The 19,704-nt window shown below is 36.1% G+C and overlaps 1 protein-coding gene across 3 annotated transcripts in view; it reads left to right on the top strand.

The window, feature by feature from the left end:
- Nucleotides 1-19,704, top strand: part of ADGRB3 (adhesion G protein-coupled receptor B3) — a 732,453-nt gene that overhangs the window by 353,014 nt on the left and 359,735 nt on the right. For all 3 annotated transcript variants that reach the window (XM_043591727.1, XM_043591726.1, XM_043591728.1), the window contains one exon: nucleotides 17,583-17,777. In XM_043591727.1, the coding sequence (XP_043447662.1) occupies nucleotides 17,583-17,777 (195 nt within the window). The remainder of the gene's footprint in view (nucleotides 1-17,582; nucleotides 17,778-19,704) is intronic.

The following is a 19,704-nucleotide window of genomic DNA, read 5'->3' on the forward strand; positions in this document are numbered from 1 at the left end:
CAGACAAACTAGACTTTAAATTAAAGGCTGTAACAAGAGATGAAGAAGGACATTATATAATAGTTACAGGGTCTATCCATCAGGAAGAGCTAACAATTATAAATGTCTATGCGCCGAATACCGGAGCCCCCAAATATATAAAACAATTACTCATAAACATAAGCAACCTTATTGATAAGAATGTGGTAATTGCAGGGGACTTTAACACCCCACTTACAGAAATGGATAGATCATCTAGACACACGGTCAATAAAGAAACAAGGGCCCTGAATGAGACATTGGATCAGATGGACTTGACAGATATATTTAGAACTCTGCATCCCAAAGCAACAGAATATACTTTCTTCTCGAGTGCACATGGAACATTCTCCAAGATAGATCATATACTGGGTCACAAAACAGCCCTTCATAAGTTTACAAGAATTGAAATTATACCATGCTTACTTTCAGACCACAATGCCATGAAGCTTGAAATCAACCACAGGAAAAAGTCTGGAAAACCTCCAAAAGCATGGAGGTTAAAGAACACCCTACTAACGAATGAGTGGGTCAACCAGGCAATTAGAGAAGAAATTAAAAAATATATGGAAACAAACGAAAATGAAAATACAACAATCCAAACGCTTTGGGACGCAGCAAAGGCAGTCCTGAGAGGAAAATACATTGCAATCCAGGCCTATCTCAAGAAACAAGAAAAATCCCAAATACAAAATCTAACAGCACACCTAAAGGAACTAGAAGCAGAACAGCAAAGGCAGCCTAAGCCCAGCAGAAGAAGAGAAATAATAAAGATCAGAGCAGAAATAAACAATATAGAAACTAAAAAAACTGTAGAGCAGATCAACGAAACCAAGAGTTGGTTTTTTGAAAAAATAAACAAAATTGACAAACCTCTAGCCAGGCTTCTCAAAAAGAAAAGGGAGATGACCCAAATAGATAAAATCATGAATGAAAATGGAATTATTACAACCAATCCCTCAGAGATACAAACAATTATCAGGGAATACTATGAAAACTTATATGCCAACAAATTGGACAACCTGGAAGAAATGGACGAATTCCTGAACACCCACACGCTTCCAAAACTCAATCAGGAGGAAATAGAAAGCTTGAACAGACCCATAACCAGCGAAGAAATTGAATCGGTTATCAAAAATCTCCCAACAAATAAGAGTCCAGGACCAGATGGCTTCCCAGGGGAGTTCTACCAGACGTTTAAAGCAGAGATAATACCTATCCTTCTCAAGCTATTCCAAGAAATAGAAAGGGAAGGAAAACTTCCAGACTCATTCTATGAAGCCAGTATTACTTTGATTCCTAAACCAGACAGAGACCCAGTAAAAAAAGAGAACTACAGGCCAATATCCCTGATGAATATGGATGCAAAAATTCTCAATAAGATACTAGCAAATCGAATTCAACGGCATATAAAAAGAATTATTCACCATGATCAAGTGGGATTCATTCCTGGGATGCAGGGCTGGTTCAACATTCGCAAATCAATCAACGTGATACATCACATTAACAAAAAAAGAGAGAAGAACCATATGATCCTGTCAATCGATGCAGAAAAGGCCTTCGACAAAATCCAGCACCCTTTCTTAATAAAAACCCTTGAGAAAGTCGGGATAGAAGGAACATACTTAAAGATCATAAAAGCCATTTATGAAAAGCCCACAGCTAACATCATCCTCAACGGGGAAAAACTGAAAGCTTTTTCCCTGAGATCAGGAACACGACAAGGATGCCCACTCTCACCGCTGCTGTTTAACATAGTGCTGGAAGTTCTAGCATCAGCAATCAGACAACAAAAGGAAATCAAAGGCATCAAAATTGGCAAAGATGAAGTCAAGCTTTCGCTTTTTGCAGATGACATGATATTATACATGGAAAATCCGATAGACTCCACCAAAAGTCTGCTAGAACTGATACAGGAATTCAGCAAAGTTGCAGGATACAAAATCAATGTACAGAAATCAGTTGCATTCTTATACACTAACAATGAAGCAACAGAAAGACAAATAAAGAAACTGATCCCATTCACAATTGCACCAAGAAGCATAAAATACCTAGGAATAAATCTAACCAAAGATGTAAAGGATCTGTATGCTGAAAACTATAGAAAGCTTCTGAAGGAAATTGAAGAAGATTTAAAGAAATGGAAAGACATTCCCTGCTCATGGATTGGAAAAATAAATATTGTCAAAATGTCAATACTACCCAAAGCTATCTACACATTCAATGCAATCCCAATCAAAATTGCACCAGCATTCTTCTCGAAACTAGAACAAGCAATCCTAAAATTCATATGGAACCACAAAAGGCCCCGAATAGCCAAAGGAATTTTGAAGAAGAAGACCAAAGCAGGAGGCATCACAATCCCAGACTTTAGCCTCTACTACAAAGCTGTCATCATCAAGACAGCATGGTATTGGCACCAAAACAGACACATAGACCAATGGAATAGAATAGAAACCCCAGAACTAGACCCACAAACGTATGGCCAACTCATCTTTGACAAAGCAGGAAAGAACATCCAATGGAAAAAAGACAGCCTCTTTAACAAATGGTGCTGGGAGAACTGGACAGCAACATGCAGAAGGTTGAAACTAGACCACTTTCTCACACCATTCACAAAAATAAACTCAAAATGGATAAAGGACCTAAATGTGAGACAGGAAACCATCAAAACCTTAGAGGAGAAAGCAGGAAAAGACCTCTCTGACCTCAGCCGTAGCAATCTCTTCCTCGACACATCCCCAAAGGCAAGGGAATTAAAAGCAAAAGTGAATTACTGGGACCTTATGAAGATAAAAAGCTTCTGCACAGCAAAGGAAACAACCAACAAAACTAAAAGGCAACCAACGGAATGGGAAAAGATATTCGCAAATGACATATCGGACAAAGGGCTAGTATCCAAAATCTATAAAGAGCTCACCAAACTCCACACCCAAAAAACAAATAACCCAGTGAAGAAATGGGCAGAAAACATGAATAGACACTTCTCTAAAGAAGACATCCGGATGGCCAACAGGCACATGAAAAGATGTTCAGCGTCGCTCCTTATCAGGGAAATACAAATCAAAACCACACTCAGGTATCACCTCACGCCAGTCAGAGTGGCCAAAATGAACAAATCAGGAGACTATAGATGCTGGAGAGGATGTGGAGAAACGGGAACCCTCTTGCACTGTTGGTGGGAATGCAAATTGGTGCAGCCGCTCTGGAAAGCAGTGTGGAGGTTCCTCAGAAAATTAAAAATAGACCTACCCTATGACCCAGCAATAGCACTGCTAGGAATTTATCCAAGGGATACAGGAGCACTGATGCATAGGGCCACTTGTACCCCAATGTTCATAGCAGCACTCTCAACAATAGCCAAATTATGGAAAGAGCCTAAATGTCCATCAACTGATGAATGGATAAAGAAATTGTGGTTTATATACACAATGGAATATTACGTGGCAATGAGAAAAAATGAAATATGGCCTTTTGTAGCAACGTGGATGGAACTGGAGAGTGTGATGCTAAGTGAAATAAGCCATACAGAGAAAGACAGATACCATATGGTCTCACTCTTATGTGGATCCTGAGAAACTTAACAGGAACCCATGGGGGAGGGGAAGGGAAAAAAAAAAAAAAAAAAAAAAAAAAAAAAAAAAAAAAGAGGTTAGAATGGGAGAAAGCCAAAGCATAAGAGACTGTTAAAAACTGAGAACAAACTGAGGGTTGACGGGGGGTGGGAGGGAGGAGAGGGTGGGTGATGGGTATTGAGGAGGGCACCTTTTGGGATGAGCACTGGGTGTTGTATGGAAACCAATTTGTCAATAAATTTCAGAAAAAAAAATAAAATAAAAAAAAAAAAAAAAAAAAAGAGTAGGAACTCTGAAATCTACTTCCTGAGCTTAAATCTCAGTACAATTCAAGAGCCAAACAATCCTGGGGATGCAGTTCACTACACTAAGTCAATAGTCTTTTATCCGTAAAATTTGAATAATTATGGCACTCCAACATTTTAAAACTCAAAGGAGGTAATTCACGCAAAAACACTTTGTCCCATGCTTGCCATATAATAGTCTTTCAATAAATGCTTTATCACTGTTGCAATTGTTGTTATTCTGTTTTAAAAGGTAGTAGTTATATAACTATAACTATAGATATTTAAAACTTCTGAAATCTTTTGCCTATTTATATTAATTGGATATCTTTTAAAAGATAATTATGTCAGGAAATGTAGAAGTTCCCCATTATTACATATTCCATCGTATTGAATAATCAGAACTGCCATGTTTTTACCTTGTCAACCAATGAAGTTGATAGTTAAAAAAGGGAAAATCCTCCCGTAATTTCAATTTAATTTAGCACGCCCTTTGAGAAGTTACCTTTGTGTGCCAGGCAATAAGCAAGAAATTACAGGGGACACATAGATGAATAAGAAACTGCAAGCCCTTTAGGTGTTTATGGTCCGGTATAATAGATAAGAACACAAACACTAATATTATATGATAGAGCAAGATTACTTCTATGAGGCTTGAAAGCAGAGATCATATCATGATTGCAGTTATCTGAAAAGAACTCAGGAAGGAGAAAGGAAAAATAACAATTTTACAAAAGGATTTGGGGAGAACATTTGAAGTTATAGAAGAGCCTGAGTCAGGGAGCAAAGGCAGGATCCATGGACTTTCTTTTAGAAATGGTGAGTAGTTCAGTCTCATTAGTGTTAGGAACCTGCAGCACTAGTGGAACAGTAGGAAGACCAAACTAACACTTCATAGATCGTACTGAGTTCTGTATAAACTATAAGCAAGAATGTATTTGCAAATATTGCATTGTATCTGGGCTCAAAAGAAAGATGGGGAAATCCTTAGATACCAGAAGTTTAGAAAAGAAAAGTCAAACTAGAGCTCTACAGGAGAGTTGATGATTCAATGACCTATAAGTATTTCAGATTATATGTGAGTCCCAGGTGCTGGAGGCTAAAATTCTAAAGCCCTCTTGGAGATACTGATACAACCCCCTGCACACAAGCAGTGATGCTATACCTATCCCCTTGCAGTGACCTGGCACTATTTTGACTGCTCTGGCCTCACAGACTAGAAAAACTGTAGGTCTAGGATGTGTCTAAGAAATATTTAGTTTATACAAGGTTTTAGAAGTAAGAGGAAACAAATCACTTTTCACAAACTGAAATTTCTAGTCTGAGCTATAAACAGAAGGAATTAATATGAAAATTAGCATAAAATGGTTCAGCATCATTGAATTGCCTCAGAGCACCACCCTAAAATAAACATACTCAAAACTAGTTTGTAACAACTCTTTCACAAACAAGCAACTTGGGCTCCCAAACAATAAATGCATCTCACTGAATATGAGTTGACAATAATGAGAAATATCACTGGGAGAATCAGCAAATCAGGACCATTAGCAATGAAAGTAAAGAAGTAAAAATAGTAGAAAATATAGAAGAACAGATAACTTTGTTTAAACTAATTTAAGAGATTAAAAAAAAGAACAGAAAACACAGTTAAGGAATGGAAGAAAATGAAAAAGATTAAATAGAACTTCTATAAGTGGAAAATATTGTCATTAAAATTACAGAAGAGACTAAATAGCCAACTAGACACAATTGAAGAATGAATTAGTAATCTGGAATTTAGACCCAGAAAAAGGTCACTCAGAAGCCAAAACAGATAAATGAAAAATATAAAAGAGAACTTAGAAAAATAAATATAGAATGAGAAAGTTTAGTGTGTACTTAATAGAAATGTATATAATGTAATAGAAATGAATTCCAGAATGAAAACACAAAAAGTTATGGGAGAGGCGGCATTCTATGAGTTAGCTTATAAAATTTTTTTTAAAGTTGAAGGCTGATAAGATACTCAGATTGAAAAAAGTCATGAATAAATAAAAGCAAATCCAAATAAATATAATCCGCATTATACTAAGACAAAAAGAAAAAATTTAAAGCTACCACACACAAAAATAGTGGTAATTTACAAAAGATCAGCACACAAAAATAGTGGTAATTTACAAAAGATCAGCTATTTAAATGACAAGAGACTTTGCACTTGCAACATATAGGGCACTAAAATCACATTATGAAAATGCTATGGGGAAAATCAAAACATCCTTATCTAAAAGATCTATTGAAAGTGAATATAACTTTAAAAAAAGTAAGACTAAGATTGAATTACCATTCACAGAACCCTACAAAAATACTCATGTAAAGATTAAAAAACAAGGAAAATACACTCTGAAGAGGCTAATTCAAGAAACAATGGTTAAGAAGCAATTGTGAATAAATAGACTGGTTAAAAAGTATTACTAGTTTAAAAAATCATTAATAATAATAATAATAATAATAATAATAAAATAGTAATTTGAGGAATCCAAAAGCAAAGTGGATTAAATTGCTAAGCACCAATAGAAATGAAATATTAAGACTGAAAAAATCACTAACAATAGAAATAATGGGAGAATAGTGTTGGGATGGATACAATAAGATAAAGAGATAAAATATTAGAATTATAGGTTAGGGTTTGGATGGCCTTGCAAATCGAACAATGTTGAATGTATTTGATTTTGGTTTGTCTTTTGAGCAGAGAAGTGGCATGTTCAAGATGAGAAAGTAGGATAGGTTAGCATGGGGAGACTGAGTGATGTAAGTTGGGAGACTATTGTAATGAGTGGGATGGGAAGTACTGAAGATCTGGACCAGCATGAATCTCTTGCCTATAGGTAAAAAGGATGGATATGAGGGACGCCTGGATGGCTCAGTTGGTTAAGCTTCCAACTTTGTCTGGGGTCACGATCTCCTGGTTCATGAGTTGGAGCCCCACGTCGGGCTCTGTGCTGACAGTTCAGAGTCTGGAGCCTGCTTCGGGTTCTTTGTCTCCCTCTCTCTCTCTCTCTCTGCCCCTCCCCTGTTCATACTCTGTCTCTCTCTGTCTCAAAAATAAACACTAAAAATTTTTTTTAAAAAAAGGATGGATATGAGAAACAATACATAGCTAGTATTTAGAGGACTTAGAAATTGAAGATGGGAAGATAAGAAGGGATAGCAGTCCCTGACTATCTATTTTTATATTCTATCTTTGTATTAATCCATCAAAACAACCATGTAATGACATTTGCTTCTTTTCACAGACAAATCCAATAATCCTCAGGAAGTGACAAATAATTTGTTCACTGGCTTATGTAGTAAATATAGAACCACAATTTAAATCCAGGTTTTATGACTCCAGCTATTCTTTAAACTTAATATACTAGTAAGATTTCCAGAGACAATGCTTAGTAGGTAATTGTTGAGTTTAACGTGTAACTCAAAGAGTTGTGCATTTCAAGTCAGATTTGAGACTTCTGATTTTGATTTTGAAGAGAAACACAAAGAAGACATAATTGAAAGGAAAGTAGCAGTATTTAAATAAGGTATGCTATGTCAGGCTATATTTTTGAGAGAGGAAAAGATTGAGGAGGATTGGATGGAATCCAGAATCATAGAGATAACCATAGTGTTCAGTCATAAAATCATAGAGATAAAAACAAAAGAGGAGGTGGAGTGCAAATAAAGGACAATTTTAAATACAGAACAAGTAAGGTGAGCAAACCCAATCTGAACTCTACTGCTTCATGATCCAGGAAAGAGAAAAAAACAGTCCAGCAGATAAACATGGATTGGTTAATCTAGAAATAGATAGCAAAAGAGGCAGCAGAAGGTAAGGAGAGACACTTCCACAGTACACTTGTATTGTGAAAGGAAGATCAAGAACTTGGAATTGTTTTTCAACTAAATATGTTCTGAATGGAAATCTGCCTTATCTGAACATTCTTTATACCCTTTATAAATGCTACCAACAGTCTACACTCACGTATACAAATATTACAAGGTATTATGTGCTGGGTGCTTTTCACTGACAATGCCAGGAAGGATACTAATTAGTGCCAATTGTGAGAGCTGGTGGTATGATTTGGGCACCTGTCTGCAAAGAGCTGGACCGAGAACAATTCATTCTACATAAGCCTGCTAAGCAGCTGTCAGATGGCAATGACGTTAATTTACTACCGACTTTTGCTGCATTTGATGCTGACCCAGACATGAAAGACTGCCTTCCCTATCTCTGATTAGTTGAACCATCCATTACCTTCTGTACTATTTTTATTGCAAATAGAATACATGTCTAAATGTTGTATTCCTAAAATTTAAGTCAGTGTTATGATTTTTTTGTTTGAATGGAAGGATATGTTAGATCTGTGCCAGTAAAATCTCTCACAGACATAGGTCGGGGTTGCCAAAATAATAGACACAGAGCTGATCTGAAGTAGTTAGATGATGTTTACCTTGGCAACCGTTGCTACATTCTATTCCTAATGGAGAACATTCAAGTCCTCTGCAGCTTTGAGTATCACAGCTGTGATTTGCACTGCCAGCACAAAACTGAAGACTGAGTTTTATGACTATTTTTTTTTTAGGTAGACCCTATTAATTTCATTTCTCTTCACAATTTTCCTCACACTCTACCTATTTAACAGGACACTTTTCAGGCCAGAAACTGCACTGTTTCTTTAAGTCAAAAAAATTGATTTATTTCATGCTATTTGATACCAATGTTTTCTATGTTTTCAGTGTTTTCTATGTTGATAAACAAACTAGGACAGCTTTCAAGTGTGCCTAACTTAATCCTCTGATCTAACAGAAACGTAAAAGGAAATTAACTTATTCATTCCTTTAATTCATTTGCTCAATATACTGAGTTAAGTCCTCTAGGCGCAGGAAATATAACACTAAAAAAATAGACAACACCTCTTTCTTCATAAGGCTTATATTCTAATGGAAAAGGCAGGAAAACCAATAAGCCAAGAGATAGATGTACAATGGCTGGTAAGCTTGAGCACAGTGAAGAAGGGTAAGTTGGCTGAGAATGAGAGGGAAACTATTTTACATGGAAAGTCAGGTAAAACTTCTCTGAGGAAATGACAACAAACAAACACCACGCGCACACACACGCACGCACACACACACGCACGCTCAAAACATATGTGGTTCTCTGTGGGGAGACTATTCCAGGCCAAAGGTAGAGCAAGTTCAAAGGCCCTGAGGCAGACATTTACTTAATATTGTTGAGGAAACTGAAAAATACCAGAGTGATTAGAGCACAGTGAAGAAGGGAAAAATGTTGAAAGCCTCCAGGGCTTTCACATAGGGCACACAGACTGATGAAACAAGCTTTCCTGTTTGAAGTAACTTGTGCTATCTTAGGCTTGTGTGGGTTCATTTGAAGTTAGTAAATAAATAAATAAATAAAAATAAATTTTAACTCTTAGATATATTTTCAAATCTTAAAAGAGACATGGTAAACTGAGTCTTTATTGGGTTAAATTACATAAATAATAAGTTGAAATGTTTAAATAAAAATCTAGGCAGCTCTGGTTCCAAAGGCCCTTCCAGTATATTACAACCCGAAGGTACAGTTAGGACATCATAAGTGAATCCACTCTTAACAAACTTTCACTGGAATATATTCTAAGACTGTAAATAAGGCAGGGAACCTAACCTCAAGGTCCAGAAAGACTAGTGAGGCATATAGGCAACTTATTATAATTCAGTGTGATACGAGCGATATATGTGTAAGATAAGAGAGCACAGAGAATGCTGTGCCTCTGTTTAGAAATTTAGAAGAGCCAGGAATAAATCTTAGTGGTGTATAAACATAGGTTAGTGTAAGGGAAGAGAGTGGAATATGCATTGCAAAAATAGGAAGTATGAAACACATGACCTGAACAGAAAATTGCAAGTAGTTATCAATGACAGGACTAGAGTTCAACCTGGTGGTACACATCTTCTTGACAAGCCAGCTGCCTTCTACTCTGAGGGTCAGTGGCCCACGCTGTGTCTGTACCATGGTTAAATATGTTAATGTCACTCCACAGCAAGCCACTTGGAGATTTAAGAGATATGCAAGGGCTAGATCATTGGTTGATGGCTGCCACTGAGGGAAGATGGGGAGAGTAATGAAAGATTAAAAGAGGAAGAAATAAAATGCCTAAATATGTTTTTTAGCATAACACAGCGTAAATAGAGTATGTCTCTGGAGATATTTATTTTATCAAAATACTTTTAGACAAAGTATTAGAGCCTAAAGAAAAGGTTCTGAAGTGTCAAGATGATTTGTTACATACTTTTTTTTAGAAAATTCATAACTTTTGGATTAGTTCAGATTGATTGCATACTTTAAAACATTTGTTGGCATATATCTTAATGGGAAATTGATAATTATAGTTATTATGTATTAACCTTTCTATTTCAATACTTTCTGGTGTGTTCTTTATTATTTCATACCCTTTTGATAATTTAATTTTATCACAAATGTAGCAATAGGATGATAAAGATTGACCTTTTTATAAACAAGTAAAAGTACAATAGATCATTGCTATCTCTTTACCCTTTCTTACTTTGCCATTTTTCCACATTGTAAGATGCTATTCTTCCCTTGAACTGTGAGATAAACAAATATGAAAATTGGTGGCATATTTCCCTAGCCATCAATTTAAGCCTTGCCTCTTACTAGTTCATTCTGCTGCTGAAGATCCAGCTGAGAGATTTTTTTTTTGGTTGTTTTATTATTATCTATCTATTTATTTAGATTTTTATTCTGAAGGAGAGAGTGCAAGCAGGGGAGGGGTAGAGAGAGAGAGGGAAGGAAAAAGAATCCCAAGCAGGATCAGCACTGTCAGCACAGAGGCTGATGTGGGGCTCATTCCCACAAACTGTGACATCATGGCGTGAGCTGATATCAAGAGTTGGACCCTTAACTGACTGAGCCACCCAGATGGCCCTGTTTATTTATTTTAAAAATAAAGCTAAAGTAATCTAGCTTCCATCCATGTCACTGAACATCTCTAAAGTTTAGAGACAACTTCTTAAGCTAAAATGTCCTCATTGAAACTTTTTTTAGTTTCATTTAGCATTATTTCATTCAGCATTATACTCTCTTGATCCATCCAGGTTGTCACTAATGGCAAGATTTCATTCTTCTTTATGACTGACTAATAGTCCATTGTATAAATATACCACATCTTCTTGATCTGTTCATCTATCAGTGGACGTGGGATGCTTCCATAATTTGGCTATTGAAAATAATGTTGCAATAAACATAGAGATGCATATATCTTTTTGAATAATAGTGTTTTCATATTCTTTGGGTAAATCCCCAGTAGTGGAATTACTGATCATAGGGTATTTCTATTTTAATTTTTTTGAGCACACTCCACACTATTGTCCACAGTGGCTGCAGCAGTTTGCATTCCCACCAACAGTGCACCAGTGTTCTTCTTTCTCCACATCCTCACCAGTACTTGTTTCTTGTATTTTTGATTTTAGCCATTCTGACAGCGTGAGGTGATATCTCATTGTGGTTTTGATTTGTATTTCCCTGATGATTAGTGATGTTGGTATCTTTTCATGGTATGTTGGCCATATATATGTAAGTCTTGAATGTCTGCTCATGCCTTCAGCCCATTTTTAATTGGGTTGTTAGTGTTTTTTTTGTTGTTTAGCTGCTTAAATTCTTTCACCCTTTATCATATATGTCATTTGCAAATATCTTCTCCCATTCACTAGATTGTATATTAATTAGTATTAATTAGTACATTATTAGTTTGTTTCCTTTGCTGTGCAGAAGTTGTTGGGGGTTGTTTGTTTGTTTGTTTGTTGGTATAGTCCCAATAGTTTATTTTTGATTTTGTTTCCCTTGCTTCAAGAAACATATGTAGAAAAAAGTTGCTACATCTGATGTCAGAGAAATTCCTGCCTTTGATCTCTTCTATGATCTTTATGGTTTCAGGTATCACATTTAGGTCTTTAATGCATTTTGAGTTCATTTTTGTGTATGGTATAAGAAAGTATCCCCATTTCATTCTTTTGCATGTAGCTGTCCAGTTTTCCCAGCACCATTTTTGAAGAGGCTGTCTTTTCCTCGTTGCATATTCTTGCCTCTTTTGTCAAAGAGTAATCATGGGTTTATTCTGGACTCTCTATTCTGTTCCATTGATCTATGTGTCTGTTTTTGTTCCAGTACCATACTGTTTTGATTACTAAAGCTTTGTACTGTATCTTGAAATCTGGGAACGTGATACCTCCGATTTTGTTCTTCTGTTTCAAGATTGCTTTGGCTGTTTGTGGTTACATAAAAAGTTTAGGATTATTTGTTCTAGTCTCTGAAAAAAATCATGTTGGTATGTTGATAGGGATTGCATTAAATGTGTAGATTGCTTGGGTAATGTAGACATTTTAACAATATTGGTTCTTCCAGTCCATGAGTATGGAATATCTTTCCATTTGTTTTATAGTTTTCAGAGGATAGGTTTTTTACCTCCTTGGTGAAGTTTATTCCTAGGTATTTTATTATTTTTGGTGCAATTGTAAATGGGATTCTTCCTTAGGTTCTCTTTCTGCCCCTTCATTATTAGTGTATAGAAATGTAGTGCATTTCTGTATATTGATTATGTATCCTGTGACCTCACTGAATTCAGTTCTAGTAGTTTTTGTTGGAGTCTTTAGGGTTTTCTATATGTAGTATCATGTCATCTGCAAACAGTGAAAGTTTTACCTCTTTCTTACCAATTTGTATGCCTTTTATTTCTTTTTTCTTGTCTGATTGCTGTGATTAGGACTTCCAGTATTATGTTGAATAAAAGTGGTGAGAGTGAATATCCTTGTCTTGTTCCTAACCTTAGAGGAAAAGGTCTAAATTATTTACCATTAAGTATGATGTTAGCTGTGGGTTTCTCGTATATGGCCTTTATTATTTTGAGGTATGTCCCCTTAAACATACGTAGTTGTGGGTTTTTATCATGAATAAATGTTGTACTTTGTTAAAAGCTATTTCTGCATCCATTGAGATGATCATACGTTTTTTTCCTTTATTTTATTGATGTGATTTATCAATATCAATCAATGTGATGTTGATTGATTTGTGAATACTGAGCCACGTGTGCATCCCTGGACTAAATCCCACTTGATCCCACTTGAACCACTTGAATTATTCTTTTTAATGTATTGTTGTATTTGGCCAGTTAATATTTTGTTGAGAATTTTTGCATCTATGTCCATCAGAGATAATGACCCATAGTTCTCTTTTTTTGCGGTGTCTTTATTTGGTTTCAGTATTAGACTAATTCCAGCCTCATAGAATGAATTTGGAAGCTTTCCTACCTCTTCCATTGTTTTGGAATAGTTTGAAAACAATAGGTATTAACTCTTCTTTAAATATTTGATAGCATTCACCTGTAAAGTCATCTGGTTCAGGACTTGTGTTTGTTTGAGTTTCATTGCTGGTAATTGCTCTGTTCAAATTTTCTATTTCTTCTTGATTCAGTTTTAGGAGTTTATATGTTTCTATGAATTTATCTATTTCTTCTAGGTTGTCCAATTTGTTGACATATAATTTCTGTAATATTCTCTTATAATCCTTTGTGTTTCTATGATGTCAGTTTTTATTTCTCCTCTTTCATTTCTGATTTTATTAAGTTCTCTCTTTTTTTTTAATGAGTATGCTGAAAAGTTTGTCAATTTTGTTGATCTTTCCAAGAACAAGCTCCTAATTTCATTGATTTGTTCTATTTTTTTTTCCTTTTTTAAGTTTCTAGTTTGTTTATTTCCACTCTAATCTTTATTATTTCCTTCTTTCTTCTGGTTTGGGGTTTTGTTTGTTCTTTTTTTTTTTTTTTCAAGATTCATTAGGTGTAAAGTTAGATTGTTTAATTGAGCTTTTTCTTGCTTCTTGAGGCCTGTATTGCTTTAAACTTTCCTCCTAGAACTGATTTTGGACCATTTTGTTTTCATTTTCATTTGTCTCCATCTTTTTTTTCCCTCCTCTTTGGTTTCTTGGTTGGCCCATTCATTGTTTAGTAGCATGTTATTTAACCTGTATTTGTGTTTCTCCAGATTTTTCTTGTGGTTGATTCCTATTTCTATAGCATTGTGATCAGAAAAGATGCATGGTATGACTTTGATCTTTTTTAATTTGTTGAGACTTGTTTTGTGACCTAATAGGTAATCTCTTTTGGAATGTTCCATGTGCATGTGAAAGACTGTATATTCTGCTGTTTTAGGATGGAATGTTCTGAATATATCTGTTAGGTCAATCAGGTCCAATGTATCATTACAAGCCACTGTTTCCTTGTTGATCTTCTGCTTGGATAATCTGTCCATTGATGCAAGAGGATATTAAAGTCCCCTAATTTTATTGTATTATTATCAATTATTTCCTTTATATGTTTTTAGCTGCTTTATGTATTTTGGTGCTTCTATGTGGAGTACAATATTTACAATTATATATATATTCTTGTTGAACTATTCCCTTTATCATTATATAGTGTTCTTCTTTGTCTCTTGTTACAGTCTTTGTTTAAAGTCTATTTTCTCTGACATAAATATTGCTACCCTGGCTTTCTTTTCAATGCCGTTTGCATAAAAAATGTTTTTCCATTCTTTCACATTCAATCTTCATGTGTCTTTATGTCTGAAATTAACCTCTTATTGGAAGCATATATATGGACCTTGCTTTTTTTTATCCATTCCATCACCCTATGTCTTTTGATTGGAGCATTTAGTCCATTTTCATTCAAAGTGATTATTGACAGGTGTGTACTTATTGCCATTTTGTTACTTGTTTTATAGTTGTTTATGTAGTTCTTTTCTGTTCTCTCTAGCTCCTTTCTCTTAGAGTTAGATAGCTTTCTCTAGCGATATACTTGGATTCCTTTCTTTTTTACATATTTATTACTGGTTTTTGATTTGTGGTTACCATTAGGTTTGTATATAGCATCTTCTACATATAGCAGTTTCTGTTAAGTGAACTTGTTAACTTAAATTTGAACTAATTCTTTACTCCTCTTCCTCTGTTTTATGTGCATGATGTCATACTTTACATCCTTTCATTTTGTGAAACCCTTGAGTTATTTTTATAGATATATTTATTTTGGCTGCTTTTATATTTCCTACTTTTCTTACTGCTCCTTATGGTCTTTTATTTCCACTCAAAGTCCCCTTTAACATTTCATGTTGTTTTGGTTGCATGGTCATGAATACCTTTAACTTCTGTTTGTCTGGAAAACTTTTTATCTCTCCTTCTATTCTGATTGACAGGTTTTATGGATGGCATATTCTTGGCTGCTGGTTTGTTTTGTTTTGTTTTGTTTTGTTTGTTTTTTGGGTTTTTTTTCTTCAGCACCTTGGTATACCATGCATTCCCTTCTGGCCTACAAACTTTCTGCTGAAAAGTCAGCATATAACCTTATGATGTTTCCCTTGTATGTAACTTTTCGTTTCTCTTGCTGCTTTTAAAATTCTCTCTTTATCACTACTTTTTGCCATTTTAATTACTATGTGTCTTGGTGTGGACCTCCATGGGTTGATTTTGTTGGGGAGTCTCTGTATCCCGTGGATCTAGATTTTGGTTACCTTCCCCAGATTTGGGAAGTTTTCAGCTATTATTTTTTCAAATAAATATTCTGCCTCCATTTTCTCTCTCTTTTCCCTCTGAGATCCCTATAATGTGAATGTTATTATGCTTGATGATGTGACTGAGTTCCCTAAGTTTATTTTCATTTTTTTTTCTCTTTCCTATTCAGTCTTTCTCCTCCAGGTCACTAATCCATTCTTCTGCTTCCTCTAGTCTACTATTTATTCCATCTTTTGTATTTTTTTTTTTATTTCATTACTGAGTTCTTCATCTCTGATTGGTTCTTTTTTATGTTTTCTGTTTCTTTGTTAAGGATCTCAATGAGATTCTCCACTCTTTTGTCAAGTCCCATGAGTAACTTTATGACCGTTACTTTAAAAATTGTCTATCAGCATATTCCTTATTTCCATTTCATTTAGGTCTCTTGCTATGATTCTGTCCTGTTATTTCTTTTGAGACATATTTCTCTATCTCTTCATTTTCTCTAACTCTCTGTGTCTGTTTCTATGTACTGGGAAAGTTAACTACTTCTGTTCTTTGAAAGTAGTGGCCTATGTATAAGAGGTCATATTACAAGGTCCCCTGTTCACCAGAACTTGGTGCTTCAGGTGTATCTCCTATATGTGTTGTGTGCATCCTACTGTTGTAGTTGAGCCACTTTTGCCTCAGTCCCATAGTCTGCAATGGCTCTCTTGCCTGTTGTGGGCAGGGTTTGATCCCTGTGTTGTTAGTTGACCACTCTGGGACTGCCTTGGGCTTAAGTTGATTCAGGCCAGGCATTTGCCAGAGATGCAGTAGTACCAAAATAAAGGAGAATGTGGGAGGGGGCATGTGGTGCCAGCAAGGTTCAAATGGGAGGGAACCTACAGCTGCTGGGGACCAAGGCAGGCTGGGTTGGAGGGGGTACATGTGCAGAAGTGCACAGGTGGAATGCCTGGTCTCAGGAAGGTTTGTGTGGTTCTGCTATGGGAGGAGAGCTGGACTGGAGTCCTGGCTAGAGGTAGAGTGTCTGCAAGAGAATGCATTGGCATGGTGCACTGTTAGCAAGTTGGGCAGTGAGTGTTGTTGGCCTGGAGCTGTTTCCTAAAGGTGGCTGTATACTTATGCTGGAAGGCATGGGAGGGAAATGGAGCATTCCAGCTCCTTTGTTCCTGGAGAAATCTACCAATTATCTCTACCCCTCCAGCACAAGCTCTGAGGTTAGTATACAAATTTTCCTCCCGTAAACCCCAGGTGTTTTTCAGACTGCTGCTTCTCTGCTGTATCTCTGCGGGGCTGTTTGTTGTGTTGTCTCTTTAAGGGAAGGAATTCAGTTTCCTCTCACCCTCCTGGCTCTCCTACTTATTTACAGTTCCAAGTTTTAAGCACTGCTGATTGTAAGAACTCACGAAATTCAATATTTGGCCTTCTGGTTTTCAAAGCCAAATGTTATGGGGATTTATCTTCCCTGTGCATGCTCCCTGGTATGACAGTCTCTTCTCCCTCTTCTTCAACTGCAGCTCCTTTCCTCCCATGTACAGTCCTGTGTCTCGATCTTTCCCATCCTCTTTGATGTAGCCTCTTCTCTACATTTAGCTGTGGAAAGTTTGTTCTGCCAGTGTTTGGGTCATTTTCTGGGTTATTTACACTGATGTAGGTGTTAGCTAGTTTTATCCAAATGACGAGGTGATGAACTTAAGGCCTTCCTACTCCACCATCTTACCTGGAAGTTTGAAAAATGGATGTTTTGAAATGTTTATGATCTCCTGTCTTTGATCACATCTTGCTGAACTATCTCACTTGTTTATCACATGCAAAAGTATCTTTTATTTTTACTTCTGTTAAAAACTCAAATTAATACAGACTTTCCCCAATGCATCCTAATGTGTGTTCTGAGTACTAGAAAAGGCAAGTCTGTCACGCCTGCCAAAGTGTATACATTTGTTAGGTTTTTTCATGCCAGATACTTACCCATCTGAGTGTGGGATACACAAAATTTACAGTGTTGAAATCCTCCCAACTACTGCAATGCTATTTTAAAGTTGACTCTGCAATTTTAAATAAATTTGTTTGGTGAAAATACGTAAATTAATAGTAATGAAGATTCTGATGTTCATTCTGTTCTTTTGACCATCACAGATCAAAGAACACCTTGCTAAGGGGCAAAGAATGCTGGCAGGTGATGGAATGTCCCAGGTGACCAAGACACTGTTGGATTTAACTCAGAGGAAAAATTTCTATGCAGGCGATCTTCTGATGTCTGTGGAAATTCTCAGAAATGTGACAGACACATTTAAAAGGGCAAGTTACATCCCTGCATCTGATGGAGTCCAGGTAAGAGAGACAATCCCCTGAAGGAAAAGACTAGTGAAGATGGTCTCAGGTTTTGGCCCTGAGAAGCCAGTGCTGCAGCTACTTTGGAGACATTCTGGCCTGCAGGGAGAGAGTGCTTACTGCTGCAGGAGACATATTCAGGTTGTGCTTAGTGTGAGCTCTGGAAATGACCTCAATTCCCTTAGTCATTGTATACCTCAGTGTCCTCAACCATAAAATGCACATAATACACCTCAAGGAGATACTGAATGAGAATGTGTGTAAAGTGGTTTGAGCCCTAAGATAAAAGGCACTATAGCAAATCCAAGGTTGTATCATGGATATTTTATTCCCACATTTAATATCACCATCTTGCCATAGGAGACTATTAAAAGTACATTAAGCGTAATGAAAGCACATTAACTATAACATGCAAAGAAGACACAGTTTAAGTTTTGTTTGGGGTTTTGCTATTAGAAGGAGGAAGGCCATATTTAATTTTGTGGAACCATGGCCTGAAAATCTCAAGCAAACAGAGAATTGTTCTGGATAGGAAAATAAAAATTCAATAACTCCTCACAGCATGTTTTTCTTGTCATGGAAGACTTCTAGAGCAACATCGTTTATTTCCATAATAAAGTTTAAGTACTCACCCAATTTCAGTATTGCCTTTGCCATTAAAACAAAGCTCGTTGAATGGCAAACAAAGCACATTTAATGCAGCTCCTGTTTGCATTTCAGATTAACTCTTTTTGTGCTATAGGCTAAAATATACTCCTGCCAAGAATGCTGAGTTGATTTCTGTATTTCCAGCATAATGTTCTTCCTGTATCTCCGCATAAAGTTCATTAAAATAAAAGTTTGGCAAAACTCCCGGATTAGGTAGTTTTCTTTCAGCCTACTCTTCATTTGGGAATTTTATTTGCATTTCACTCGGGGAATGCAGAGTGTGTTTTTTGTTTTGTTTTGTTGGTTGGTTTTGTTTTGCTTTGTTTTGTTTTAATCAGCTATTTAGGGAAAGAGGAAAAGAAGAGTTTTTGAAATCATGGAACCGTTATAAATGATATTGATGCCCTGATTTGTATAGAGGTACATGTTTTACTTAAATTTTATGCATATATTGCTGAAAGTAACTGCCATGAGAGTTATTGGTGCTTCGTTTTATATTATATCACCAGCATCCAGGAATACAGTTTTAATTGTAAAAATATGTGGGATGGAAGATTACCGTCCATCATTTGAGCATTTCAAGCACTTCTTTTTTAATAAAGAATGAAACAGTTTTCCAATTTTACAAAATTAATAAAGTAAGCCAAGTAGGTCTTTTCCCTGTAGTTCTGAAATACTTCTATCCATTAGAGTTTACATTAAAAAATGTCTGAAGACCTTGACGCAAAATAGAAGTTGTAATTTCAAAAAACTTCAGACACTTATGTTCATAATTGAAACATCAGGCAAATGCTGAACCAAATAATCTCTAGGGCCTCCTTTAACCTTCAAAGAGTGTAGGGCTTTAAGATTTTTTTAGATGCTGAAACTGAAGGAATTAAGATTACCAGGTTATATTGGGAACATATTTCGATTGAGCTACTCATTAGAATGCATTGACTCAATGAACAATGAGTTTAACCAGAAGCTTAGTCATGGACATTAGCTGGCTTGACTTAAATAGAGCAGTTTGGCTGATTATTTTGTTGTCATTTTGGCATAGCCAGAAATAAGTCCCTCCATTTCCATCCCACGCTCTCATTAATCCTCGACATTACACAAAATTCTCAGCACATTGGTGTCCTAGTCATCCCTTCACAAACAGGAACTGCATTTTTCTATTTCATTGTCTTTACTTGTGTCTTTTCAGACCCCTGGAATGCCCTCCTCTTCTGGAATTCCTTCTTCTTCCATCTCTGTCTGCCAAAATCCTAGCCCAGATCTAGCAAGTCTTTCTGCA

This window comes from Prionailurus bengalensis, chromosome B2 (genome assembly GCF_016509475.1).
Source record: "Prionailurus bengalensis isolate Pbe53 chromosome B2, Fcat_Pben_1.1_paternal_pri, whole genome shotgun sequence".
NCBI lineage: Eukaryota > Metazoa > Chordata > Mammalia > Carnivora > Felidae > Prionailurus > Prionailurus bengalensis.